The sequence below is a fragment of the Colletotrichum lupini genome, chromosome 10 (assembly GCF_023278565.1).
Source record: "Colletotrichum lupini chromosome 10, complete sequence".
In the NCBI taxonomy this organism is placed as follows: domain Eukaryota; kingdom Fungi; phylum Ascomycota; class Sordariomycetes; order Glomerellales; family Glomerellaceae; genus Colletotrichum; species Colletotrichum lupini.
The window spans coordinates 926115-952701 of NC_064673.1; the positions used below are offsets into that span (position 1 = coordinate 926115).

Below are 26587 nucleotides of genomic sequence, written 5' to 3' on the forward strand. Positions count from 1 at the left end.
CGGAGTATGTACTATCTGGTTGAGAGAGAGAGAGAGGGTATTTCGGCGGTGGGCGTTGCACCAAGTGGGTTCCGCAACAAGCACAAGTTGGAGACGAAGAAGAGGAAAGACATGGAAAGGACAATTGGGAACCTCTCATCGCCCATCGCTCATGCCATTACAGGCAGGTTGGGGTGGAGGCGTAGGTACTCCGTACTGCGCCAGTAGTGCAGAATGGTCCGTGTTGATGCAATGCTGCGCTCTGTGTCCAAAGCCCCCCAGTGCCTCCCCCCTGTACTCTTCGGACGTACCTCGCATGTACCTTTTCTTTGGCAACTTTGGTTTTCTTTCACTCCTTCACTTTTAGCGCGCTGTCTGAGCGGGATCATCTGGTTTTGGCGTTCTCTCTCTGGTCTATCTTCTCTTGCTGTCCTTTGTTTCTACAGTCTAATCCTCGCACACCCCCTACAAGTCCCGACCCCGGGAGCATTGCTTTCCGTACGATGGCAAGTATTAGCTAGCAAGTGGTGGTGGACGAAATAGGCGGTGCGGAAAACCCGTAGGTGAGAACCGAAGACGACGTGGACGAGGGCCGAGAAGAGGGCACCAAGACAGGGGTGTAACGGCAACTTGGCAAGGGAAAACGAGAAGGAAACCCCGGCAATGGTCCTCTTTTCCCTCTCGGCTCTTTAGCGTATCTGCAAGAACGAGGGCAGGCCCGGCAGGGGGGGGGGGGGGCAGCAGCAATGTGGGCGAGGATCACTGAATGGAGTCGGAAAAAGAAGAAGAGAAGCGAGAAATTGGGAATGCGGGCACAAAACAAAGTGACAAAATACGGGCAAAAATGGCCACTCATCACCACACGTCCGGGTACTCTATACCTGATGGATGGGTCTGAATAGGTGCCCATTCTCTTGCATCTAGATGCATGGTTTATCGACTACTATCGTCCGGTCATGGCGAACCAAACATGCGAGCCTTGGGCAGAAAGACTTCACATCATCGCTGAATTCCCATTTGGCATGGATTTGTTGTTAATGTTATCCATAAGAGTCAGATGAACAGAGCCCAAACAAATCCCACTCTTACACAGGCACAGGTTGCCTTACCCAGCAGCGGTGATACCCAGACATACCTGATCCATACGCAGTATCCGTAGACGCAGAATTAAAATTCAAAAAAAAAAATAAGAATCGTTTCAGTTACTCGCACTCAAATTACACCCCAACCACTCCGGTCGCCTTGTGTTGCCCATCCCACAAGATAATATGTGACGGTGGCTGACGCAACGAACGAGACAGGCATCCCGGCTTCGGGAATCTTGCGTCGATGGCTGGCAATTTTGTTTCCCTTTTGCCCATTGTAGACGAAACGCTCGCGTCAGTCCTGTGCAGTGAGCACCCTGGGCAGCAAAAAAAGCAGGCCCGCCGCCGCATGCCGCCGCAGTCAGTGGTGTTGATGATGGTGCTTGCTGGCTTATTCCCTGGCCTCAGATCATAACACGTCCAGCTATCCTTCCTCTCTTTCAGAATGCTAGTACAGGATGACGTTGGATGGGTGGACGGCAGTTGGCATCCCCTCATCAACCCATCCTGATGATGACAGTGCCAATGCTGCCATCCCGTCTCGGGCCTTGTTCATCCTGCCTCCGTCCTCCGAGTCTCAGATCATCCCCCGAATCCCTCTCCTGGAGCTTGCAGCTGTCGACATTCAATCAGAAGCCAAAGGAAGCCTCGATGAGTTGGTGTGGCAGCTCTTCAGTTCCCGTGTCTCGCATCCCCTCACAAAAGTACACCCCCGTGCCTCATTGCCTATCCGAAAAAGGGATCGAATCGGGGAAAAGAAAAAGGGCAAGACAGGCGAGACAGGCTTGCTCAAGGGCCTCTGGGGCTCAAACAAGCGGTCCAGTTCTGTTTGACCATCACCGTGGCAGATCCAGGAACGGCGGGCTTTTCGTCACACGGATGGTCGATCAGATGGTGCCATTGTTCATCCATTGCATCCTGACTGGTGGTATTTTCCGATGGACCACATGGATACGAAAAGGCCAAGCAAACCTTGCTGCACTCCTCTACGGAGTCACGGAATACCTAAGGTAGGCAGGCTTCCCAAGGTGATCCCAAGGAGAATCTCTCGCACGAGTTACCCTTTAGACATTGCTGGTGGTGGTGTCGTGCATGTTGCGCGTTCATGTTGCGAGTGTGTTGTTTTTCGAGAAGGGGGCAGGTTCCTGGATTTCATGGATGGCAACCAGGGACAGCCTGGCCATGTTGTTCTGGCTTGTCTGGTTCACCGTGACGACAACCCTCAGCGAGTGCTAATTTGGGTGTCAAAGGGTGTTCGTCCAGTGGGTTGTAGTGGGGATTGCAGGCCCGAAGGACCCGCTGGAAGCTGGGCTGAGCTGGTGACGGAGCGAGGCTGGGTACGTACACTACTACTACTTGGGTCCCCTCACTGAGGGGCTCACAGTCAGTATCAGTGTCTCACTGAGTGAGGGCGAGGATCAACCGAAGCTGCCTTAGCTAAGCACCTTGAATGCAACACCTACCTCAGCGTACCTGCGCTGCCCATGGTGAGGCAAGGTGAGGTGAGGTGAGGTGGTGAAGGGAGGTACATCCAAAGGTACTTGGAGGTGAGAGGTGAGAGGAGCAACGGTGGACTCACCAACCAGGCAAGTACCCGTCTCCGGTACTCCGTACCTGCCTCGTCGCACTTCGGGGACGCCTTTTGTGATCTGTCACTTTGCCAGATGGATCTCTTCTCCTCAGCTTCTCCATTTTCCAACAAGACAACATCTGATGCGACTATCCGGTTGTGTGGGTTCGAAACCTCTGCATGGAAAAGGTGGCAACTCTTCACCGCAGGCGGTCAGTCCCAACTCAACCAGAGTCTCTGAAGACGACAGTCAAGAGTCAAGGGTAAAGGAGAGGCATCCAAACAACCTATCGACTCGTTCATTTGCTTGTCCGATTCCAAGACTCCTTGCAAAGAAACAGTACGGAAACGCTCATCAACAACCACGACCCTTCATATCGTGGTGGAACTCCCCGAGGTACCTCCAAAGTACATCTTGTCATCTCCACAAGCCCAAGGTCCAGTCTAACTGATCTTCCGTGGTGGAAGCCGCCCGTCTGTCCGTTCGCCCAGACTGCTCACGAACTTCTCACGGTCTCACCTCAACCACCTTGCCACGAAGCCGTCAACCTCGATCTTGACGTGGATCGTGACCAACATCACAGCAGTGTCGATGGTCGTGAACCCTTGGAGCCTGCTCCGTGGGTTTGCAGCACGCCGTGTTAGGCACGCTGGGACCCTTGGTCTCAGCGTAGCGTCTACGTATAGTGACGTGCTAATCCAGCCACAGCCACGGCCGCGCCAAATGGCAGATTTTTTCCCTCCTTGAGGAAACATGCTTGGGCCCGATGGAAGACAACCGACAGTTCAGCATTCCAGTGAGCAACGATTGACAAGGCCGCCTCGCCCGTCTCTTTGTTCTCTTCCAACTTTCCACCCCCACCTGGAGGCCGGCACTCTGGGGTAAAGACTTCGGTCCTTTGGTCCAACGAGGTAGCCGCTACGAAGCGCGGTTGCAACAGTCGTCGGGTCTTGAACCGCGTCGCGCTACCAATACTGAACCTCTACTATTCACGTTGCGGCTTCTTGTTCCTGTCATTCGGTCGATACCGATACTCTATGCCTCTCCCTCTTTGTTCTCTTATTTGACATCAACAGTCGAGACCTGCTTTCACGATCATGGCCAATTCCCACTGCATCGTGGTCTAGGCAAGCCCGACACGAACGAAAGGGATTGGCAAATGGCGAGTGCTCGATTGTTGCAACAGATCAAGCTCGTTCGAGTACGGCCGGTGCTGCAGCTCTGCATCTGCATCTGCATCGCATCGTGGTCGACTTTGGCCTCGGGCTGCGGATATCTCGATGATCCTTCCAGCCAACCAAACTTAAAAACCTCATCCCACACCTCATGCATCCGTACCTGACTTAGCTGCAACCGGCTTCGCGAGAATGCAACCACCATGCAGACACAAACCACACCGTCCCATCCATCTCACGCGCGCAACTGATGGGACGATGGATTACCTACACCAGAGCACCTGAACCTGACATGCATGTGCCCCTACAGCACTGAGCAACCAAGACTCTAGGAGAACCACTGACATACAGCATATCCCGACCACCATCGTTTGGGACCCCAGCCTTGCCTTGGAAACCTCTGCTAGCGTCAGAGATCAGAGACCAACCGCTGGTAGTTTGCATAACACTCTCCGCGTCACTGCATAGACCCGCTCCCTGTTCGGCCCATCGACAATGCACCATACGTCAGATCATCCCCTATTTCCCAACCCAAGACTCCCAACACCTCGAGCTCGGACGGTCAGACTATGGACGAGCAAACGCACAGCCTTCCTCCAGAGACAGCTTTCCCCACAACATAATTCTGCTGCCTTGCTCCTGCGAGCGCAAGATTTCCTACCGTCAGTGCATTCGTGTCGCCATAGCAGTGGACGTGGCCGTCAGCCACGGCCGTATTGCGGATTGTCGTGTGTCAGAATTGGAAGCTCTGTTCATCCCAAAGCTCCTGCACTGCGAGGCAGTTGATTCCCTGCCTCCCCACGTCACTCAACCATCGCTCAGGGTCCAAAATCGCCCATCTGCTTGCCTATGGCTCGGTTGCGTCTACGAGAGCCAATGCTTTGCGGTACGGAGTACCTTGGAGCTCCGTTCTCTTTGTTTGAAAATATCCGCCACTATGATGCGAATCGGCACATGGAGCTTGGCATTAAGCGACGTTGGCTGCGAACGCTTCGTAGTTCAGAGTCTCGACCAGACGTCTGCTCGTTTCCGGGTGGGTTATCAAGTATCCAGGGTCCAGATCTTCCAAGGGTCGAAAAAAGGCGATGCCGTAGTCGTGCACTCCCACCTCCCATAACTCCGGGTCGATCTTAATCTCGCCGGCGTATGCCGTCTATGGGGTACTAGCAGAATCAGCGGTTCCTATGAACCTTGCCCCAATTGACCAAGTTTCTCCCATACTTGGCTTTACAACCCACGACTAACATGACGTTTGGATGGGTGGAATTGTAGCGGTTGAGTCTGGATTCGCGGGAGGTGCCCTGAACCGCCGCATATGACCTTAACCCAACCTTCGTGCCTCCATCGCGGCACTCTTACCTGAGCCAGTGGCTTGACACAGGCGTAATGGCTTCGGTCAACAGACGCCCGATAGAAGCTTTGTCGCCGCAAGCGGCGCAAGCGGGATGCCACGCAGCCACGAGGGAGCTCTTAGCGGGTCATTAGGCGCGGCCATATCCATCAGAGCGTCTGACGGACTCGCTGGCAATGCCAAATGGCCTGCCAAACGTCCGTCCCACGGGACGTCGTCCGAGCGCGCAACCAAACCTCAACGAGGTCTGCCAAGTCTTCCTTCGTCCGCTCGTCGTCAAACCCTGGAGCAGCCAGCGAAGAAATCTCTGCCCGTGAGGGACGCAACACTTCCGCGGGCACCGCGATGTACGAGATCAGTTGTCTGCACCTACGAAGCTGATCGGCTCGCCAAAGATCCGCATCTAAAGTCTGTCATGCATGCACCCCGATATTCACCTGCAAGTTATGGTTTCCCTCGGCCCCATGCAACGCGTGCTTGTCCCGAAAATTTAGAGCTTTCCCCCGCCTCTTGCCTGCAGTCCCGTTCGTGCGGGCTGTGACTGTGAGAGGTAGTCCAATCACGTTCGCCTCGGTCCACCCCGACCGGTCGGGCACGAACTGAGGATTCCGGCCCGGGGCCGAGTCACGGGCTCTACGTGTCCCCCGCGTGCGTGCGGCAGCATACTTCAGTTGGCTTTATCATAACGCCCAAGCCGAAATTTTGCAGAACAAGTGGGAAAAATTGGAAACAAGGTCCTGCCTGGGAGGTTGGATAACACACGTTTGTCGTGTGAGCTCCCTGGTAGGCTTCGACAAGCTGCACATGTAGCGAGTGCATTTGCTTACTGCAAGTCTGACCTGACGAGGCTTTTTTCTTTTCAGCTCCCAAAGCTGACAGCCTGACCTAACAATTGCAATTCCAGCAAATCTCACTCAGGGGGTCTCAGACCTGCGCTGCGCCATCCCGTTGCAAAGATGTCAGCCTCACAAATGTGCCCACGAAATTTCGTTTCTGGCCCAACAGGAATGATTCCTGGTCACCTCTCCCCCTGACTTGGCAGACCTGCCACAAATGGCGACATCGCATCAGCAGTCTCGAGACATCGTCCCCCCTCCTGAGCTCTTCTGGGCCAAACTGCTTTCTTTTTCTTTCCTCTCGCTGTCGGATTCCGTATGCTCGTCTCCGCAACAAGGCTTGCCAAGATGCCAATGCATTTCGTATTCCGGCGGGTGGGAGGGGGAGGCAACCGTCTCCAGGAACGCCGGGCATTGGGAACATCCCTACAGAGGATACCCGCCTTGTCTTGCAACACTCCCTTCGGTCCGGTTCTCCTAAGCAGGGCACGCGGGTAACGGGTTTTTTTGGTTGTTTTATTCCCCACGTTCTTTTCCTCTCCCTGAGAAAATTCGTATGTTTCCACAAAAATGTCTTTTTATACCCGAAAGATCGACAGTCGCAAGGGAATTGTCAATGGAGGGGCGGGCGGGGGATTGATCTTCGGGCTCCCCGCCAGGATTTCCCGTGTTTAGGTGAGCGTTTTTCTTCTTTCCTTTTTTTTTCTTTGGTTCCTGTGTACTCCGGACGGAGTACCTCTCCACATACGCAGGTCGGCCAGTTCCGGGTCGCTGTCTCTACCTGAGTCCCTCGTGCAGGTCTCCACTTGGGGGAGGGGAGGGGAGATGTCAGTGGTCGGAGTTGCGAAATTCTGGGGATGGGGGGCGTGTTTGTATTTCCATTTGTCGGGGATATGTATGTGCGTGCTTTGTGGGAGTGTGGTACGAAATCAGATCATGTGCAAGGAGATTTAACAATAGGGTATCCGTAAAGGTTTGTGTTTGTATGCGTGTACGGGAGTGACCACGTGCTCTTCCGGTGATGAACGTATACGTGAAATATGACAAAGTAACATAACCACCATCAGGCAGGTTCTTTGCGCGACGGGATATGCTTCTCCTGGAGGGTGGTTTGCTCGTTTTCTGAGTGCATGAATTGCTTTCTTGGGCCCACGCGATGGAACTGTGTCCGTGGGATGAAGTGGGAAGTGGGGGGCTGATGCTGTGATGGTGTTCACGAGATGTTGACCGCGGCACACGTGCTACGCAAACAGTGAGTGATCTCAAAGAGAGGAGATAATACGTGTAGCTTTCAATATCGTTCTTTACGACATATGATGTCGTGTACAAGCTGAGCGCTAGGCAATTACGAAGATGAGTTGGATGATACTGTGTCGGCGGCAGAGTATGACTTTCCCAACGAATGTAGTTTGTGCTTGCCTGGGTGCTGATATCTCACCGGCGGTACTGAAAAGAATAAAGTCTCGTAAGCAACAGGTCAGGGTCGATATGAGAAACTTGGACTTTGGCATTGCTGTATGATTTACGTCCTCTCGTGCTTGGAATATGTTCCAACCTGGGACATGGACCTCGTAAGCAGGCTGGATGTTTACGGTGTCCCATTCTCGTGCGGTATTGGTCAGTGAGCAATCGCTTGTTGAAATGACGATTCATCATGTACTCTTTGCGTCTGGAATAGCTTATCTATTGTTGACTTGTAGAGCCGGCGTTGACGGAGTGAGCGGGCAGTACCCTTGTTGAGCGTCGGTACAGCGAAGTCCAGCGACTGCGAGATACCTGTCGGCGAGAGAGGGTGTTTGGTATTAACAAAATCCCTGTGGTGCAGCTATGGTTGGGCTAAGGAACAATGTTGGCCTGCTGTGGGACAGTCCTGATGGTGTAGTACGAGCAACCGATTGGGAGGGCTGCCAAATTCTATTTCTCGTGGGATTCTGTATCAGGCTTGAATCGGGGGTATCGGACTCGCTAAACCCCTTGAATGATCTTGACTTGATCTCTTATTGGGTCCGCGCCATTGAATGCTGTCTATTATTGCGACTGAGACGGTTAGACAGAACATTCGATGCTAGATATGAGTGAAGGGACTCATTTCGGGGGGATGGGGGCAGTCAGTCAACGACAAAGAATATCATGAAGGAAGGGAAGCAAGAGGTACTGTTTGGTCCGAGGTTCGGGGCAGATCTGTGCCTGTGATGGGAGAGCTAGTAATGAAGGGTGAGTGGGGGGGGGGGCCTGAAACGTACCGTTTATATGGAATATAAAATGTAGGACTAGGCAGAGGTCTTTCATGGCTTTATTGATCGCCGGTCTCGATGATTGAGAAAACAGATGAGAGACACCAGAGATCCTAGGCTGGAAATGTAAAAGCACGTGCTGGATCTTTGCGAGGATTCTGGTATACCTAGTGTGTAGCAGAAGCCCACTCGTGAGCACTCGCGAGCACTCTTGCGCTTGACGCCTGTTAACTTTTCTCGAATATCAAAGTACTGCATGTACTGGCGACTGTGATGAGGCCTGTCAGTAGCTCGAACGCCGAATACAAACCCGAGTCTTACCTTGCACCCCGTCTGAGTATCTCTTTCTGGAAATTTTGACTTTAGACTCGAGTTGAGAGGCCTAAAGAGGGGTTGATCAGAGAAGCTTCATCAAACTTTTGTATGCGTTTGTCACTCGGCCCGTAGCCTCACTTGAGAGCGGTACACAGAGAAATATTCTGGATGAAGATTCGTAAATTTGTCACGGTACCTATATCCATACATGCCATCTTGTCATCTTGATTCTAGTACCTGTATCGACCAGTCCCCCTTCAGTTTGTAGAATCAAGAAAAAGTTCATGCGCCAGTCATTAAGAGAGAAAAGAAAAGCAGGTTGAAACACCGTGTCCCAAATTTGGCAATCCGTAGCCCAGTTCATAAATGCATCGCATCGCCTATTCCTGGAGGACAGACGCAGAGTGCTTATTTCGCAACGACGACGACTGCGAAAGAAGAACCCCTGGTCAGCACTCAAGATTTCAATAGTCCATATGCGAAGTCAAAAACGTACCGGAAGACTGCTGAACGACCTGGTTAATCTGCCCAACCAAGCCCTGGTCAATAAACTGTCCCAAGTTCACCTGCCCGACCCCGCCAATGAGCCCCAAGTTGAGGCCACCCAGATTCAGCTGCGCCAGGTTGACGTTGCCGAACACGCCCTGCTGCTGGATCGCCAGCACGGTGGACAGCTGCTGCAGCTGCAGCAGGGTGTTGAGGTCAAAGTTTTGGGCGGCGAACAGGTTCTGGAAGGCGGCGAGGTTGAGGTTGTTGACCTGGCCCAGCTGGCCGAGCCCCTGGAGGTTGAGGTTGTTGAGGGCAAGGAGGTAGTTTAGGTCGAGGCTGCGGAAGCCTTGGAGGTTGTTGAGGTTTGCGAGGTCGATGTTGTTCTTGTTGTTGTTGTTGTTGTTGCCGTTGCCCTGGCGAGGTTCTAGGGTGTCGGCGACGGGTGCCGCGGCGGCGAAGGCGGTAAGGGTGGAGAGGATGATGGTTGAGAAGCGCATTTTGGCTGGTTGGTAGATTGGGGGGGTTTGATTAAAAATGTATTATGTTTGAAGAGAGCACAGCTCTTGATTGTTCCTGTAAAGAGTGGTTTTGGTTTTGTTTGTAAACGACCTGAAAGGAGTGAAGAGAACAAAGAGCACAGCTGGTTGTTGGTTAGTATGGTATTCTGTTCATCTGGCCTTGAGATGAGACCCACCTCTGAAGAGAATGAATGAAGGGAATGAGTGAGATCGGACTGGATGAAGAGACTTGAATGCGTGTGGATGGAGAAGAAAGAAGAATATGTGATGTTCGCGGCGGGACGGGTGGCTTATACGTCGACGAGAGCAGAAGCCAAGATACTCGGAGCCAAGAGTGCTGTACGTCGACGTCTGAACTCTTCAGCAAGGCATGAGGCGTTTGGGCCATTGCCAAGTGCGAATTAAGGTACGATTTGCGCTCGGAAGAGTCGTGAACGAGTGATCCGATGCGTATCAGAGTCTCGATATCGCTGGTACGGAATAATGTTGGATCAAACGGGTTGACAGGGGGGGAGGGGGGCCCAACATTGAGACTAGGGGTCGTGAGGGGACGCGTAGAGCATGGAAGAGAGGACGTTTCTTCGGATGACGGAAGCGATGCCACCCTTGGCACGATCTAGCGACTTATGCTGGGATGATTGCGAGCTGAATGAAAGCGAATTAAAGACTACGGTAGGAAAGCAATATCACTATACACGTACACTTCAGCGTCTCTCGTGAGGCGTTTATCTCCAGATATAATCTTTGGAGATGGAAATTCATTTTTAAGCATAGACAGATTAGAAGAGATTCACTCGCAATCCCTTTGGTTGTGACGAGACTTAGTAATCAAAGTTTATGGTGAGGAAACGAAGTAAGACAAGGCCATTGAGGCTCTCGTGGGCCAAGCAACGTAACGCAATGCCCAAATAACCTTACTTGGCGGGTCCTGCGGCTACTCGGCCGACGGCAAATGGTGACACGGAATTCTTCATCCCAGCCATCGCCAAGCCGGCACATGGCCCTTCCAGCCAGTTTCCTTCCCGCGGACTTTGTGTGAGAGAAGGGAGACAGGGGACGGGAGACGGAAACTGGAATAGACTCATGAGATCTACACATAGAACCGAGCCAAAAATCCGTTTCGTAGGGTCTGATGATGAGAAGCAGCGGTGGAAAAGGACTTGGTTTGATCACAGGTTTTGTGAGGGTGGTGTTGGGTATGTGCGACGACAATGCGGAGGGAAGTTGGAAGAAGAAGTGGAAAAGCAAGGGGCGGCGGTGTGGCGGCATTCAGTCAGACACTTGCGAGCTGGGACGATGCTGCGATGACAGGTGTGTCATCCGAAAAGACCTGCGTACCGAGCTGGAACAACTGGTATGCTCGGCCGGGTGATGAGAAGTCCGATGGGTCGTCCCAAGGCTGGGCCCGCTGGGGTCTCTGACAGCAGTCAAGACGGGACGAATGAAGTTGGTCTCGTTGCACTCGCGTCAGGATTTTCGGCTCTGCCTTAGGAGACTGCCGAGCCGGCTCGCCGGCGATGCGTTGTATCAGGGTGGCATTGATCATCGAATTGGGGTGCGAGGACATCATCCCATTCTCGCTCTTGGTATTGGAATGAGTGGTTGTGAATGGCATAGTCCAAGCAGGGACTCAACGCAGAGAATCGAGAGAGACGGGAGGAGGAGGACCGTCGACGTCGGAGCGGCTCAACTAAGGTTTAGTGGCTGTTTAAACTCGTGTCAGTGGGGTCCATCAGCATCCCTCGGACCTCTGTACGGCCCCTGCAAGTCTTGACCAGGCGTTAATTGGCCATTACAGACCCCGCAATTCTCCTCTTCCAGCAAGTCAGAGCCTCTAGCGTCACTGACAAGCGGTCCGGGCGCAATGTGCAGCACACAGTGACCCTACCGCCGCCCTTTTCCTGCTGTCGTCGGAACCCCCCTGCTCGGCTCACCAACCCCGAACCCCTCCAAGTGTCTCAGGCTTCTGTCGATGAGGCATCTTCCCTCCATGGCATTGACGACAAGGGAACGCGCGACAGGGCTGCAGATGTCACACCCTGGTTCTTCACCTTCTTTTCTTTTGACGTCCCCTTTCCCCGCAACCCGGGTGTTCTACGCTTCCGGGAAGAGGAGGGTTGGGTTTGCGTTTGACGAGGGCATCTCGGTACCATACATGACTGTCGACTTTTGATGCTAAAACTCAGTGAGGAGGCGAACGGATTTTATGTGCTCGTCATATCGTCCACCATCACGATGAGAACCCTTTCCTACCCAAGTGTAAATCATTCACTGATCAGGTGCACTGGATTTAGACGTCAAATACCTTTAGCCGACTGGAATGAAAATGAAGGTGACATGGTATGGCAAACATTGTGCTGAGTCAGAAGTAATCAAATCGATCAAAGGAAAATTCATCGAGGATAAGCTTAAGTCAATATGCTGTCAACAAACTTGGCATTCGAACAGGGATATCCCGCCCTAAACATGAACCCCTCGCGACATCAGCAAAGTTTTGAGACAGACACAACTATCAACGGAAGGAAAGTAAAACTCAAAGTAAAACTCAAAGGTTTTGGCAGGTGGATCATTGACACTTTTTTTTTCATAAACTACATTAAAGCACTTGCCAAATCCTAGTCTGATATGTAGAGCCGTTGAACAATGCACCGTTACCCATCCCCATGTCATGTGGACCACCGATTCCCAACCCCTTTCTAGGAGACCAATGAGTGCTACCACGGCCATACTAATGTCACCTCAACCTTCAGTAGAGACCGTCCACTAAGGATGTCAAACCCAACCGATCACGCGGCGCGGGTTCCCTCACACCTCCGCAACGCATGAGACATCTAAACAAACACAGTGGCGCCCCCAGTGCTAAACACTGATTGAATGATTGCTCCTTGCACCGTAGAAATTGTGTCAATTACATTTTTGCAGTTACATCGCCCTGTACACTGTATGCTCCCTCCCCTGAACTTCGGCAGCAAATTGTTCACTGGATCTTGACAACCTGGACGCCGCCGAGCTGGACGCCGCCGAGGACGAGACCCTGCTGCATTAGAGCGACAACCTGGACCTGGTTGACGAGGCCGACGGCGTTGAGCTGGGCGAGCTGCTGAAGCTGGGCGAGCATCACGAGCTGCTGCTGCGCCTGGAGCTGGGCGAGGGCCTGGACGTTGACGACGTTCTGGAGGTTCATGGCCGCGAGGAGGAGCTGGATGTTCTGGAGCAATAGGGCGTTGTTGTTATTGTTGTTGTTGTTGTTGTTGTTGTTGTTGTTGTTGCGGTTGTTTCCATTGTTGCGGTTGTTACCATTGTTGTTATTGTTGTTGCCCTTGTTGCCCTTGTTGTTGTTGTTGCCCTTCTGGTAGTCTCCCATGGCCTTCTCAGCCTGCTTAGCAGCCTCCTTGGCAGCCTCCTTTTGCTTGTCTTCGGCCTGCTTGGCCGCGTCCTCCTGTGCCTTCTTCGCAGCGTCCTCTGCAGCCTTCTTGGCGGCTTCCTCTTGTGCCTTCTTCGCGGCCTCAGCGGCGGCGTCGGCACCCTCAGCAGGAGGGGCGGCGGCCGGGGGAGCGGCCTCGGCCGGGGGAGCAGCGGCAGCGCCCTCGCCAGCCTTGGCGGCGTCTTCGGCCGCCTTCTTGGCAGCTTCCTCTTCAGCCTTCTTCTTCGCCTCCTCGGCGGCGGCGTCCGCGGGAGCAGCGGCGGGAGCCTCAGCGGCGGGAGCAGCAGGTGCAGCAGCAGGTGCAGCAACAGGAGCAGCAGCTGCGGGAGCAGCGGCCGGGGCCTGGGCGATGGCCTGGCGGGTGTCCAGCTGCTTGGGGATGCTCAGACCCGACACCAGGCCGGTAGCAATGAGAAGGATCATGAAGGACTTCATTGTGGAATGACTGTCGTGAAGAGAAAACGGTACAAACTGGAGATTCTAGTCAGCGTTGTGTTTCTAGCCAGCCCTGGATGGGAGGAAAACTTACAATTGGGGTATCAAGGAATGACAGAGAAGCTGAGAATGAATGGAAATAGAGCACAGCTCTTGAAGAATAGAATTGAAAAGTTTGATGTAGAAAAAAGACACTGTCCTGAGAGAAGGGATGAGGAATAAAACATACTCTGGTTCGGGGAAATGAAGTCTATTTAACTTCACATCTTCCCGGACTGTCATTAAGCATAAGTCTTTGTGTGGACCAGGCCCAGTATTGGGCTGGCGCTCCCCTCCCCCCAGCCCAGAGCCTCTGCTGATCAGATGGCATCTACCAGGGCTCATGAGACAGATGCCATCCGGAATTTTCGGGTTGCGTAACATGCCAACGGTCTGCCAGGCTGGTGGCGTCTTGCAAGTTGCCTCCCCAAGGTGCGAAGCAGGATGCAAGGTCTCCACCCTTGAAAGACCGGCATACGATGGGTGTGCTGAATCCGGTCTCAGTTCGTGCCCCGGTAGAAAACAGATGGCACCCGTCACCTCAACTCTAAACCGCGATGCCAAAATCTCAATGGGCCCAAGGCTCCAGGCGTTCTTCGTGATTCGTCCTCCCGGCTGTTTCGACTGATCAGAGCCGTTCTTGGCGCTTTGGAGATCAGACCGCAAGCCGCCCATGTGGTACACCTCCGCCCCGCACACAAGCCTGAACAAGACACAACCTTGTCACTCTTAACCACGAGGAGAGGCTGTGAAGCCTCGTGAGGGTATATGCGTCGTTGTGTATGTGTGTGAGTGGTTTGCGGGAGCAACAATGACTAAAAAGTTGGCCAGCGTTCCTCTACGCCAAGGCGTCCATCAGGGGCTCCCTGCGTCAGATATTGTTAGCGGGTGTTAAGGTTGCGGGCCGGAGGCAGGGGCGCGGCCTAGCACCACGGATCACTTGCCTGAGTCTCTTCCGACGTCTCATCCCCCACGATCGCCCGGTCATGGACGGAACACCAGAAAGCCGTGGAAAATTTGGTAGAGCCTTCAATATTGCTACTTTATGCCCTAGTAACGTAGGCAGGCATTGGATTCACTGTTGAGGCGAGGCGAATCCTGTGTGTAAAATTTCCCGGAAGATCATACGTAATAAGCTCACGGCACTTCTTAAACCAGATTCAGGGGTATGAGAACTTCGTTGGGAAACGGAACATGAGAGAGAAAGACGAGCGGCGATCTTGATCGTCGTCAGCGAGGATGACTCGGAGAAAATAGCAATTTGAAGACTGTCAAGGACTCCAGCCAGCAGCGTTCGGACTGTGAAGATCGAAAAATCTCGAGCAAGACACTCATCTGTTCTCACCAAGAACGGCACGCTGGGCCCGTCCCCAGCCGTTTTCTTTGGTCGAAGCTCGCAAGGATCAAGAGGATGCAACTCTGCAAGGGCGAACTGCACCTAAGTTTCAGGCGCAGTCAATTCCAAAATAACCTTGTTTTTTAGGATGACTGCTTATTTAGACTTGGCAAGCCCCGACCAACAGCCCCCAAGTACTGGTAGCAGAGGTATATCATTGCTTGCGTGACTCTGAACATCGCGAACTGCTTGGGCCATGGAATATTGTGCACGATGGGTTGCTTGTCGATTCCGTGACTTGAAGTTGAATCGTTATTTGGCTATAGGGTAGGGTCCAAAGCACCTCTGCATCGGAGGCCCTCTACCACCATCTGTCTCGACGTAGCCCGAGAGTGTGATTGCGGCGTACTGGTCGCCCATTTGAGTCCAACGGCAAAGGCGCGGCAGCCGATGTTGCAATGCTGTGCCCTAGACTCGAAAACTCTAGACTGTCAGTTGAACGCTTGAGATATCGTCGAACACGCCACTTGAGGCAACAATTGCGGCATCAGTGGGAAGGCTGGTTCGCGTTGCTCACTTGAGCAAGGGCTCTTGAGATCCTACGGTATACTGGAGGATTCATGATTCTGGGCACCCTTACTTCCTAATTCGGGCTCTTGTTCCCAAACTCTTCGCGGCGCATCAGCCACCTTCAGTGAATCATCCCGTATATGTATATTCATCCCAGCTCTCCTGAATACACCACAAGAGCAAGCCCATATAGACCCCCTTAATCCCGTCCCTGTCACCAGCCAGCAGGCGCCCTCTAGGTCGGGGGTCAGGTCAAACTGGCTGGTTGGTGGAGTAGTTAAAGGTCAACAGTTAAAACGCCAACCAGCCTACTCGACGACAGGCTTAGCGAGTACCCGAGTTCGAATCCCAGCATGAGCACCAAGAGATGTAGCTCCCAGTTCAGCACCGGGGGGGGTGAACTCTTTTTTTTTTCTGGCGTAAGCGGGTGTCCTTAACCCATATCCTCTCAATTTGGCAGAGCGATTGTTCGCTGACTGATTGCATGCTCGTCACATTGACCATCTCCTGCGTGTCACCCCGTCTATCGTTATCGCACATCCAATGCCGCCGGGACCGCAATTGTTGATCGTAAATGGTATCTTTGAGTTATTTGTACATATGTTCATCTGCTGTCGTCACCTTCCCGCTCTGCCATCTTCTGCTTTGGTCGGCCCGTGGAATCCCAACCACTCGCCCAAAATGCCGCCAGGTTTCGGTACTGGGCACTCCCTCCTCAATCGCTCCTCTCGTGCTCGTATAGTTTCCTCGTCGCCCATTTGATTGAAGCTGACGACGCCGTCGTTGATTTCGGGGGCTGCCTCGCGACGGCGGCGCCTCCTTCGGCGACCGTCCTCGCCCACCACTATCTCTCCATCGGCGTATGTGACTCTCGGTGCCGGACACGGTAACAGATGCGGCATGCCGACTACGAAGAAGCTTGCGACAACCGTGGTTGCAAAGAGCGAAGAGGTCATGCGCGACCTCGGGTGGAGGGGGTGTGGTGGCATGATCGCGATTTTTTTCTTTGGTGTTCGGAAAAAGGAGGCTTCGAACTTCTGCGTGCCATTGGACGTTAGCGACTTTGAAATTCATCAAAATGACCCAATTGACTGAGGCTCCTCACCTATGACAGCACCATGCTCGCGCGACGGGGTGACGGATCCGAATGTAGTCCCCTTAACGAAGGCTTGAGGTTCGCAATGACGATGGCCAACGGATGATTTTCTCGCAAACCTGCAGTGAAGCTTAATGACCCGAACTGATATGCAGGCCTTCTGATTGGATTCCGGCGGCCCGGAGTGGGTCCACCCTGGGCGACGTGACATGCCAGCCGACAACTGCAGGTCGCGAGCCTGAGGATCTAATCTTCGGTCGTCGCAATAACTAAAGCCCCGAGATGGAGCCCTGAACAATTCCCCGGGCCGGGATGCACTCCAGCGAGAACCCACAGCGACGCATTGGCCATCTATCCACTTTTTGCAGATCCCGGCGCGATTGGAAGTTCGAATTGGGGGTTGGCAGGCGACCGGCGACCGCTAAAGGGCAACCATGCACCTCTTCGAACTTTACTGACGCCATCCCATCCTCGAAGCCCTGATCGCCCCTACGCAAGTGCTCAATCCGCATTCTTACGACGACGTTAAGGTAGCTGCCGTCGATCGCGCCGAATCGAATACTCCACGCGACATGCTATAAAGTAGAACGAATACCCGCCATCCTTTCCACCTCGATATCGCGAGTCCTCGGCCTCGGGCGCCGCGACCCAGACCAAGGAACCCCTCCTCAAATTCCACAATGAGCGACCTCGATAAGTGAGCATACTCGCGATCGCATACTATCTCTCATGACTGAAAAGGCGCTGACGCTTAACCCAGAGCTATCGCACAACTGCGCGCCTGTCGACCGATACCCGAAGCGCAAGTCCGAGAGCTATGCCACAAGGCGCGCGAGCTGCTCATTGAGGAAGGAAATGTTGTCACGGTTACAGCCCCCGTAACGGTACGATGAGGAACCCCCACCGTAAATTTCCGGCGAGTAGACGCTGACATCGGACTAGATATGTGGCGACATTCACGGCCAGTTTCACGACCTCATGGAGCTCTTCCGAGTAGGCGGCGATGTTCCCGATACCAACTACCTCTTCATGGGTATGCCCTCATGATCTCTCGCTTACCCACGGCACTTATCGGATGTGCTGACGCTTCCTTCGTATAGGTGACTTTGTCGACCGCGGCTTCTACTCCCTCGAGTCCTTCCTCCTTCTTCTCTGCCTCAAAGTCCGCTACCCCGACCGCATGACCCTTATCAGGGGCAACCACGAATCCCGCCAAATTACTACCGTCTACGGCTTCTACGACGAGTGCCTTCGGAAATACGGCTCCGCCAACGTCTGGCGGTACTGCTGCGACGTGTTCGACTACCTCGCCCTCGGCGCCATCGTTCTCGGCGCATCACACACATTCAACTCCACTCCGGGACAAGACCCCATCAGCGAAGATACTGAGATTGAGGTCTGCGATCAGAACGGCTCAACAATGAGCCGCTTCCCCCGACAGAGACGACCACAAAGGCAACCTACGAATAGCCCCAACGGTGCCCCCTCGTCCGGCGGCGACAAGACAGGCCCGCCAGGAAGCGGCGCATCAGGAAGCGCATCAGGTTCCATAGGCAACCCCGCCGGAGCCATTCTGTGCGTTCATGGCGGGTTGTCCCCGCTTATAGACAGCGTAGATAAGATCCGGCTGTTGGACAGAAAGCAGGAAGTCCCCCACGAGGGCGCCATGTGCGATCTGCTCTGGTCCGACCCGGACGAGATCGACGGCTGGGGCCTGTCGCCGCGCGGTGCGGGCTTCCTCTTTGGCGCCGATATCGTCCGCGACTTCAACCACAAGAACGACCTCTCGCTCATTGCGCGCGCCCACCAGCTGGTCATGGAAGGGTTCAAGGAGATGTTCGACGCCAGCATCGTGACGGTGTGGTCGGCGCCCAACTACTGCTACCGCTGCGGCAACGTGGCGGCCATCCTCGAGCTGGCCGAGGACGATTCGGGCACGGGCGTCTTTGCGCGCAGCAACGGCGATCGGGGACGCAGCGACGGCAATATTCGGGGCACCGACGACCAGGTACTCCTCCCCGGGCCCGCGAGGAGGTACCGCGTGTTCCAGGCCGCGCCGCAGGATTCTAGGGGCATGCCTGCGAAGAAGCCCGTGGCGGACTACTTTTTGTAAGGGTGAGGTGGTTTGGTCACGGACTCTCTCCCCCAGTGGAGGCGAGAGACATTCTCGGTATAATGACGATACCAAAGCGTTTTTATTGTTTCAAAACGACACAAAACATTTAAAGATGAAAATAGCGAAAAAAGACAGAGAACGGAATGGTCAGCGTTGCTGGGCAAAAATTTACGTGTTTCCCCCTGATCGTGTATGTATAACGGTCGGTGGATGATTACTGGAGTTAATAGGAGTTGGCGCGAGTCATGCATCGTTTTTTGATATTCGTTCAATAGGCCAAACCAAACGCCTCTGTGATATCTATCTCAGCTAACTTGACACGGCGCACGTCGTCACTGGTATATACATCTTCCTCCTCTTTCCAACCCTCCATAAGCCACAAACTCAACTTTCCACTCCTCTTCAAACACAATAGAACTCCCGGCCATCTTCCTGAACCCCGCCAAAATACGGCATCATCAGCGCCCTCTCCGCAAACTCGAGCTCCCCCGCGACGCGTAACTTCATCTCCACGATCCAATCCGCAAAGATCGCCGCCCCCTCTTCCCCAAACGCGAAAATCTTGTCATTCAGCTCATTGCAGGCCCGCAACCGACGGTGCAGGACCTCTTTCTCCTGCGTCAGCTGCTGTATACGCTCCGCCCTGGCCTCCTCCGCCTTTATCCCTCTTAGATGTGGAATCTGCCCTTTTTGAATCGCCGTCTCCTCCATCCGGATCGCCATGAGCTTTTCGTCAATCATCTTCTTCGATATGGCCTTGGACGGGATCTTGCGTAGGACGGTCTGTATGTCTTTGAATTGTTTCGCGTGGTATTCGCGCACGAGGGGGTCGTTGGACGTGATTGCGTGCGGCGCGTCTTCGACGAGCTGGATGAGTTCTTCGATGGCGTCGCGGTAGTGCAGGGCTCTCTGGTCCTCTTTTCCGGTGCCAAATAAGTATCTTGGGTTGAGAGCTTCCGCGAAGATGCAGCACCCCACTGACTTCGGCGAGTCTGGTATGCTCGGTACAATGGCGGTCGGTTTGGCGTCTCTGCTTTCCTGAGACTTAGTTCGTCTTCTCCGAAAGGGGTTGAGGGAGCTTAGGAACCTTTTGATACGCCCTGGACTACCACCGTTCTTCCCGCCCTGAGGCTCAGAGCGAGGTTTCTTGATAGTCGATGGGGACAAGTCGTTTTCTGCAGACCTCTTCCTCCCGCGAGTCCCTCGCCCTTTCCCTTCGTCCCCTGTCTTACTTCCATTTCCCCTCTCCATCTCCATCTTTGCTTCGCCCTCGTCCTTATTCTCCGTCCTTGAATTGAGATCATTCGACCACTTTTCTACGTTAGCCGCATCGATTCTCTCTTCCTGTTCATCCTGTAGTCTGCAGAGGTTTACCGCACCGCTCACATCCCCCGACTTCCGGCGGCTCAAGGGCTCTCGCTCTTCATTCGCTCTTGAGAGAGGTTTTCCGAGCGCTGGACGCGAGGATTTGTTACTTGCGGTGGGCCACAGCTTGAGTCTTTTTCCGGGGGAAGGACTTACACTAGCCTGATCATGACGACGGACACTCCCTCCTTGATACGTTCCCCTTGGACCAGTTGTCCCATGGTCCTTTCTTCCACCACTTTCTGCTGGCGCTTGTTGTTGAGGACGACGCCGCCTTCTAGCGATCCGAGGAGGGAACCCCTTGATCTCACGGATCGGGGACTTCTGCTTCTCAGGGGGTTGAGACCGGTCCATCGCGTCAAGCGTCGGCGTAGTGTCAGAAAGCCGTCTAGACAATGGAAGCTGATTGAATTGTAGTTTTACTTTCGGCAGCCTAGGAGGTCTTGGTAAAGGGGACCGTGGTTTTCGGTGTTCCCATTCCGCCTCTTCCTCCTGGCGTGGCTGTTGCTGTTGCTGCTGGATCATCGATTGTTGTGCCAACCGTGGATTAGACATTGGCGTCGGTAGGAACGGCTTCCCCATCTCTCCCGCAACCTCCAGAAGCTGCGTCTTGATCAGTAGAGTCTGCTGTGCTAGCATACGATGGATCGTGTCATATGAGCCCCCGATATTCTCTGCCTGAAGACTTAACAGAATGCTGCTGGCTTCTTCGGCTTCGCTGGCTAGACGCTGGAGCACTCCCATCGTGTCAGATTTGTTACCTCCATTGCGTCCTTTGATTTCTGCAAGGCATCTCTCAAACTCGATTCGCTGTGATGTAGCCAATATCGCTACCAAATCCACCCTCTCTTGGCTGTAGTATTCCGACATTGAAGCTTTGAATGATCTATGATTTTGGTAAGATGTAAAAGGGGTAGGATATGGATAAAATTCCGTCAAGTAGACGCACTGAGTTGACTTTGTTGTGAGGAAATGGAAACAAGAGAATTGAATGGTAACCGTGGGCATTAGATTCATTAAGACGACTCTTATCAACCCCTCCATCTTGTGACCCATGAGCCCTTTGCTGACAGCATTGGACCTTCTCAGCTGGCTCAATAGGGCGCCGGCATGCCCTTTTTCCAGCTGCTCCATGCGCATGCTTCATACAAAGAACGCTGCAGCAGAGATAAAGACTCTTGGTCTGTATCCATAGAGAACGCAACGTTTTCAGCACTTGCCAAAGGCCACGAGCTTTCGTTGCCTTTGTGCCCCAATTCCTTCCCACCAGCCTCGGTGACATGGGTAGGGAACAATAAGACTGGTTTCCTTTGACCAACCTCGTCTGTGCTTGATTGTGTACACGGCAAGGCCAACGTACGGCTCCAAAAACAGGAGCGCCAAGGCACTGCGAGTTGCTATTCGAGATCTCCATTCAAGAATAGGGCCCCGGCCAATTTGTTCGGCCGAGTATTCCATTGAATTTCCAGTGTGGCTCAGCCTTTATTGTTGACTTTACAACAACCATTCTCCATTGTCGGTGTCGGGTTCGTCTGCAGGATCGAGAGCCTTGTTTAGAAAGGTCTAAATCTGCGTCGAGATCATCAAACAACAACGCTCAAAGCCGCTTCAGTTGTGTCGGGGATTGTATTGCGATCTGGTAAAGGGGTCCGATGATGACCAAGAATGGTCTTCTGGGTGTCTATACTGAGGTTTGCGATCCTCAATAGCAGGATCCCCTTCAGTGACGGGGACATGTCCAATATGACCAGTAGCAGCTGCGACGAACGCTGGCGGCTGGGGATGAAAAGTCGGGTACGATGTGTACGGCATAGATGGCGGTCCGCCGCATGTTGGGGGCAGCATGCCTGCTGAAGGATTGATGCCCGGGAATGGCGGATGATAATCGAGCGCCTGATTCGCCCCGAATCCCTGAACATTTGATGAAATACCATGGGGTGACTGATTTTGGTGGGTATTTGCCCACTCGACCTCAAGTGGGCGGTGGTGATGGCCTGCGTAATCTCGGTTTTTCATGTCGCCGGCGCGAGCGTAGACCTGTTGGGAGCCAAAGTCTGTCGGTGAAACAACCGCCGAACCATGGATTTGATGGACAGATTCCGACGGAGAACCATACTCTTCAACAGGCGAGTCTGGTGTAGGACCGTATGACAAGGTTCGGTCTGGGCTTGTGTTACTACTTGTTGGTAGAATCGGCATCTGGATATCGAGGCATGGTGGCCGCCGTGGAACCAAAAGACCCTCCAACGTTTCTGTCGCTTTCTCAGGAACCAAGCTGCCGCTCGAGTTTGCAATGTGCAGGCCGCGATGACTTGGAGAAGCGAGCTTGCCGGTGTGAATGTACTGATCAACGACTTCGTCGCCATAGCCTACATGTTGAAGTAGTTGTCGAAGCTTGTGGTTCTCATCTGCAACTCGGCGTGCCGCCTGCTGTACTTCAGCAGAAGCCTCGACTCCTTGAAGTTGGCATTGCCGAAGACGTTGCTCAATCTCTTGAACGTACTCTTTCTTCCGAGCCCTCGAACGGCGCTGGTTATCCCGGATGCGGTTCCTCTCCTTTTCCTATGTTGAAAGGGTTGGTAAGTTGTCCATCCGCTGGGGGAGAATGTTGCCCTGTGGAGCTCCACGCCGAGCTCTTTTGGAACCAAAAGGTCACTAACCGCTTCCATTGGCTATTGTGCGGATAGACGATAACGACGACGCACTTTCGAAATATGGGGAACTATGCTTTCAGAGGGAATGATGATGATCGGAGATGGCGGAATAGAAATTGGGATTTCTCTTCTAGGAGCGTACGACGGAAGGTAACCCGTACGTCTTAGGAGGTTGGGCATCTATCATGTGCAAGAGACTGTGGGGTTTTAGAGCCTTAGCTGCCGCCTGTTTCATCAGAAAGACTTGAGGGGATGTGAACAAGAACATCAGCTGGCGAGGCCGCACCAAGGGCTTCTAGGCCTGGCATGTTGCTGCAGTAAAAGAAAGCGCAACGGGCCGGCAAATCACAGACGGCCTGAAATTATTTGAGAGACGGGTGGAGGATGGCTTTTCCTGGCCGAGACTGGTCCGCCAGAGGGGAAGAGCAAGGATTGCGAGGTCTCCTGCTGAGGTGGTAGGGGTATCATCCAGGAAGAGGCCAGACCGGACCCCAAGCCACTAGGCATAATGAGGAGGCAACGCAGCTGACCAAACGGGAACTCCGATTTACTTGACTGTCGTGAGATCTTGCTTGTATCTGCGCAGCCAATCGACGTACATGCAGAATCTAGATTTAAGTTTTGTTCCGGCCAAGAAGACTCTGAGCTACCAAAGCCGATCAACACATTCCATCTGTGGGTTTGATTAGCCATAGAAGCTTGGACATTTGCCCTCAGGTGAGCTGAGCTCTTGCGGCTCAAGACTACCGAGGGAGAGATAAAGCCGGCCGGAGTAAGCGAGCTCCTCATGCGAAAAACCATCCGTGACCCCAAAAGTACGCGTCTGTCGGTGGACCCTGACCGACAGGCTCGACGGAAAATTGGGGGTTTGGACGCTAGGAAGCCATCAGAACAGAGGGTCTTGGTAATATGGACTCGATTCCTACGTGCTCTCGGCCAGTGATATTGCCCCTGAGCCGTGCACGATGACTCCGTAAAAGCACGCGCGCCTTGTTCTTCGGCTGTCGCGGTCCGTCGAAGAAAAAGGCTCCAAGATAGACTGGGATCGTCACTTGAGGCACGGCGTTGGGAGTTGGAACTTTTGGTCGATGCTGGTCCCAGTGCAACGGTACGGATACAGGTTCAGGTTTGATCGTGGCTGCCGTGACCGAAGGCAGCAGCAGCAGTTGCCCTGGATGTCATGTTTGCTTTTCCTAGTCGGGCTGGAGCGTCCTTCGCCCCCAGGTATGCCGGGTCCGGGGGCGAAGTCTACTGTCTGGGAGGACAGGGCGGGATGTCTGACTTTCAACGGGGAACGAACGACAGATCCGGAATGCTCAACAGCCGCCTGAGAGGATAAGCTTGAATGGGGAAGAATCCAGGCGTGTCATTGGCGGCAAGCCACAGATCGTCAACCGTGATATCCTGAACACCCTGTTTTCCCGGTTCTTGGATCTAAGTGACGCTTCCCCTTCCGTTGGCGGCACCATTCGAAGATAGCCTCTTGCTGCTGCAAGACATCCATTGGGGTGGATACTCGAGAGCACAAGATAAAGCCGAAATTTGTAACAGAATTGCCATTGGGCAACGTGCCATATGTCGGAGGTCTCAAGGAGATGGCGACTCTTCGACGAGGAGCATAGCCATCTAGCAGACGCTTGCGCAGGTATCATTGTCCTGTAATGTTAGGCATACGCACACCACGAGAGATGCGGATCCAGAAGTTGACTGAGCCTGTCCTTGTTCTATGGATCTCAGGTAGTCAGCAGATTGGTGGCGATGGACGAGGGGATGATAGGTGGGCACGAGGCAACGAATGACATTGCGATACAGATGCCTCTTTGCTCCTAGACATCAGTAATCATGAATATTTGCTGTGCCTGATCGACTGAAGGATTCAGGGCTTGTCGACTGGTGTCACGATGCAACGGTGATGGCCGGAAATGACGACAAGAATAGCTCCTTTGTGACTGTGGTGGGTTTTCGACTTGACCATCGAGGGCAAGCAGGATCTAGAGCGGGCAGAAATGCTACCTGTCAGATTGTCGAATTAGAAGTAGTAGAGTGTTAGTTTGCGTTAGTTTGAGGCCCGTCACCATGGATGTTGAACATGTCGGGCAATGTCGAGAGGATGATTTGATGGAAATGGAAATGGAAATGGCAAGGCGCCAAGCCCTTGCCACGAGCGGCCTCCGGTATCTCAGGGTCCATTTTATGTGTTAGACGTGATTCGTTAGAACTTGCTCAGCGGACTTGAAGCCGGCAGGCAAGACTTGGCCATCAGGTGCTTGCTTACCTTAGTCTTGCCCCATCCACCCGGTCCAACGTGGTATCTTTCTGCAGGTCTAGATGGAGCGATCGAGTTCGGGTTAGTCACGAAAGCGGATAGAGCACACGGTGAGACAGAGGCGCCCACGCCACAGCTTCAGCTGGGTACCGGGGTCCAAGAACCAACTGTGAAAAGCCGAGATGTGATTTACCAACAGCAACAGCAAGCGGGCTTGATGTCGAGGGCCGGCCGCAGGCGGCAGGCACGCCGCACTAGGCACTAAGTTAGGTAAGGTAATGGCAGGTAAAGATACCCTCCGCCATGCAGTCTGCAAAGGCAATAGACAAGGTACCTTACCCAAGCCTCCAAGGGGAGGCACCCGCGCGGAGTATCCCGTATCCGTACAATCTACCCGTACTCTACTGTGTAGTTAAGGCACTAAGGTAGTTTTGTATCTACTTACTCCGTACTTGCTACGCATACACGTACTCTGCAGTGTACAGTGTACCTTCCCATTGGTATTCGCCGACAACATACGGATATGTCACCGGGTTGTACTCCACCCCACGCCCTACCTACTCATCCCCACCTTTCCTATGATCACTCACAGAGTTACATTCCTGGGAAACAATGGGTGCTGGCAGCTGCCTGCTCAGTGCTGCTTGCTTTGCTTGCTTGATGCTCCCAGGTTCCTCGACCGGGGAGGAGAGGGGCGACGTCGGCGCTAAGGATCGTCCAACCGAGGAGTAAAGTGTCCGAAACTACGTCCGGACCCACTCGTTATTTCCAGAATCGTACCAACTTCCGGCCTCCCAGAACATTACCAGCCCATCACAACACTCACATCATGACCCTCTCCAGTTCTTTTCTTCTTCCACGCAGCCTCTCGAATGCTTTTGGCCCGAACCCGGCAACATAGCAGGGGCTCTCCATCTTCACCATCTTTTTTGACGACAAGCGGACATAATCGGCTACGTAACTAGGCGTCATTTCCACTCATTCGGATCGTCCACGGCCGTAATCTGTGGCACGTCAGGCATACCTACTCCATATGGGAAACTCCGTAATTGTGGCTAGTGAATACTAAAGATTCCTTTTTTTTCACATTGACTAAGTTCGGTTACAGAATTCAGCATGCGGCTTCTTATTATTTTTTCGCCCCCATTCGTCCTTGCCTACCGCTCTCCGTACTTCTAGGTAGGCATAGGCTCTAGCCTCTCGCCTACGGTCTCGCCCTTCCCCTCCTTCCTCTCCGCCCCGCCGGTACCTCGCTCCGAGAACTGGACCCTCGGTCAGCGGGCCCTGGCACACGTCGGATAAGACGTGCCCTGGATCTGTGGTGTCTGTGCACCCGCAAACTCTTGGCATTCTGACGGACTCGCGGATGCGTTCCGTTGCTGCGAAGCTCATGCAGTAGCCCTGCTCTTGCTACCTTTGTTCCTCTCCGCCCATGCCGCCAACGCGTGGTCGCTATTGTGGATGCCGCATCCATGAGCCTGATGAAGACGACTGTTGAAACACACCTCCGGATCGTCACCCCGGCCCCCCCCATCGATCTCGAAAGGCTTCGCAACCTGTCAGCATCGGAACGGATATCTCCATACGGGCGCCTGCCATACTTATATAATTTCACCAACGCCGGCCGACAACGAGCACAAACAGGTTTTGGTCCTTGGAAGATATGTGTATCAAAGTTCGCCATTGAGTCTTGACAGCATGGCCTGGTGTCAACGACGACCAGACCGGCTGCG

General features: G+C 53.5%; 13 protein-coding genes across 13 annotated transcripts; 4 read left to right on the forward strand and 9 right to left on the reverse strand.

Moving 5' to 3' along the window:
* Positions 1 to 231: 231 nt before the first annotated feature.
* CLUP02_17474 (uncharacterized protein) lies at positions 232 to 522 on the forward strand (the record flags this gene model as incomplete). The annotated part of the gene is made up of 1 exon (XM_049296384.1): positions 232 to 522. One exon carries the CDS (start codon positions 232 to 234, stop codon positions 520 to 522), a length of 291 nt encoding a protein of 96 aa, XP_049137608.1.
* Positions 523 to 725: 203 nt separating this feature from the next.
* Positions 726 to 4733, forward strand: CLUP02_17475 (uncharacterized protein; the record flags this gene model as incomplete). The annotated part of the gene is made up of 19 exons (XM_049296385.1): positions 726 to 803; positions 882 to 1031; positions 1079 to 1134; positions 1281 to 1443; positions 1517 to 1886; positions 1956 to 2401; positions 2459 to 2469; positions 2533 to 2561; positions 2651 to 2667; positions 2729 to 2790; positions 2844 to 2897; positions 2976 to 3254; positions 3338 to 3431; positions 3523 to 3655; positions 3712 to 3969; positions 4020 to 4108; positions 4162 to 4266; positions 4322 to 4538; positions 4633 to 4733. 19 exons carry the CDS (start codon positions 726 to 728, stop codon positions 4731 to 4733), a joined length of 2712 nt encoding a protein of 903 aa, XP_049137609.1.
* A 14-nt stretch (positions 4734 to 4747) lies between these two features.
* CLUP02_17476 (uncharacterized protein) lies at positions 4748 to 5702 on the forward strand (the record flags this gene model as incomplete). Its single annotated transcript, XM_049296386.1, has 2 exons — positions 4748 to 4899; positions 5192 to 5702. The coding sequence occupies 2 exons, from the start codon at positions 4748 to 4750 to the stop codon at positions 5700 to 5702; spliced, it is 663 nt and encodes a 220-aa protein (XP_049137610.1).
* A 383-nt stretch (positions 5703 to 6085) lies between these two features.
* Positions 6086 to 6421, reverse strand: CLUP02_17478 (uncharacterized protein; the record flags this gene model as incomplete). Its single annotated transcript, XM_049296387.1, has 1 exon — positions 6086 to 6421. The coding sequence occupies one exon, from the start codon at positions 6419 to 6421 to the stop codon at positions 6086 to 6088; it is 336 nt and encodes a 111-aa protein (XP_049137611.1).
* Positions 6422 to 8954: 2533 nt separating this feature from the next.
* CLUP02_17479 (uncharacterized protein) lies at positions 8955 to 9532 on the reverse strand (the record flags this gene model as incomplete). The annotated part of the gene is made up of 2 exons (XM_049296388.1): positions 8955 to 8974; positions 9043 to 9532. The coding sequence occupies 2 exons, from the start codon at positions 9530 to 9532 to the stop codon at positions 8955 to 8957; spliced, it is 510 nt and encodes a 169-aa protein (XP_049137612.1).
* Positions 9533 to 9686: 154 nt separating this feature from the next.
* CLUP02_17480 (uncharacterized protein) lies at positions 9687 to 10822 on the reverse strand (the record flags this gene model as incomplete). Its single annotated transcript, XM_049296389.1, has 3 exons — positions 9687 to 10023; positions 10088 to 10182; positions 10472 to 10822. 3 exons carry the CDS (start codon positions 10820 to 10822, stop codon positions 9687 to 9689), a joined length of 783 nt encoding a protein of 260 aa, XP_049137613.1.
* Positions 10823 to 10826: 4 nt separating this feature from the next.
* CLUP02_17481 (uncharacterized protein) lies at positions 10827 to 11099 on the reverse strand (the record flags this gene model as incomplete). Its single annotated transcript, XM_049296390.1, has 1 exon — positions 10827 to 11099. The coding sequence occupies one exon, from the start codon at positions 11097 to 11099 to the stop codon at positions 10827 to 10829; it is 273 nt and encodes a 90-aa protein (XP_049137614.1).
* A 1431-nt stretch (positions 11100 to 12530) lies between these two features.
* On the reverse strand, positions 12531 to 14126 carry CLUP02_17482 (uncharacterized protein; the record flags this gene model as incomplete). The annotated part of the gene is made up of 2 exons (XM_049296391.1): positions 12531 to 13448; positions 13998 to 14126. The coding sequence occupies 2 exons, from the start codon at positions 14124 to 14126 to the stop codon at positions 12531 to 12533; spliced, it is 1047 nt and encodes a 348-aa protein (XP_049137615.1).
* Positions 14127 to 15974: 1848 nt separating this feature from the next.
* CLUP02_17483 (uncharacterized protein) lies at positions 15975 to 16346 on the reverse strand (the record flags this gene model as incomplete). Its single annotated transcript, XM_049296392.1, has 1 exon — positions 15975 to 16346. The coding sequence occupies one exon, from the start codon at positions 16344 to 16346 to the stop codon at positions 15975 to 15977; it is 372 nt and encodes a 123-aa protein (XP_049137616.1).
* Positions 16347 to 17034: 688 nt separating this feature from the next.
* On the forward strand, positions 17035 to 18566 carry CLUP02_17484 (calcineurin-like phosphoesterase; the record flags this gene model as incomplete). The annotated part of the gene is made up of 4 exons (XM_049296393.1): positions 17035 to 17150; positions 17214 to 17337; positions 17396 to 17486; positions 17554 to 18566. Coding segments are annotated over 4 exons (1344 nt in total), but the record flags the coding sequence as incomplete, so codon positions are not given.
* A 405-nt stretch (positions 18567 to 18971) lies between these two features.
* On the reverse strand, positions 18972 to 20573 carry CLUP02_17485 (uncharacterized protein; the record flags this gene model as incomplete). The annotated part of the gene is made up of 1 exon (XM_049296394.1): positions 18972 to 20573. One exon carries the CDS (start codon positions 20571 to 20573, stop codon positions 18972 to 18974), a length of 1602 nt encoding a protein of 533 aa, XP_049137618.1.
* A 969-nt stretch (positions 20574 to 21542) lies between these two features.
* On the reverse strand, positions 21543 to 22768 carry CLUP02_17486 (uncharacterized protein; the record flags this gene model as incomplete). The annotated part of the gene is made up of 2 exons (XM_049296395.1): positions 21543 to 22496; positions 22640 to 22768. 2 exons carry the CDS (start codon positions 22766 to 22768, stop codon positions 21543 to 21545), a joined length of 1083 nt encoding a protein of 360 aa, XP_049137619.1.
* Positions 22769 to 22803: 35 nt separating this feature from the next.
* CLUP02_17487 (uncharacterized protein) lies at positions 22804 to 23757 on the reverse strand (the record flags this gene model as incomplete). The annotated part of the gene is made up of 2 exons (XM_049296396.1): positions 22804 to 22944; positions 23515 to 23757. Coding segments are annotated over 2 exons (384 nt in total), but the record flags the coding sequence as incomplete, so codon positions are not given.
* Between the last annotated feature and the right edge of the window lie 2830 nt (positions 23758 to 26587).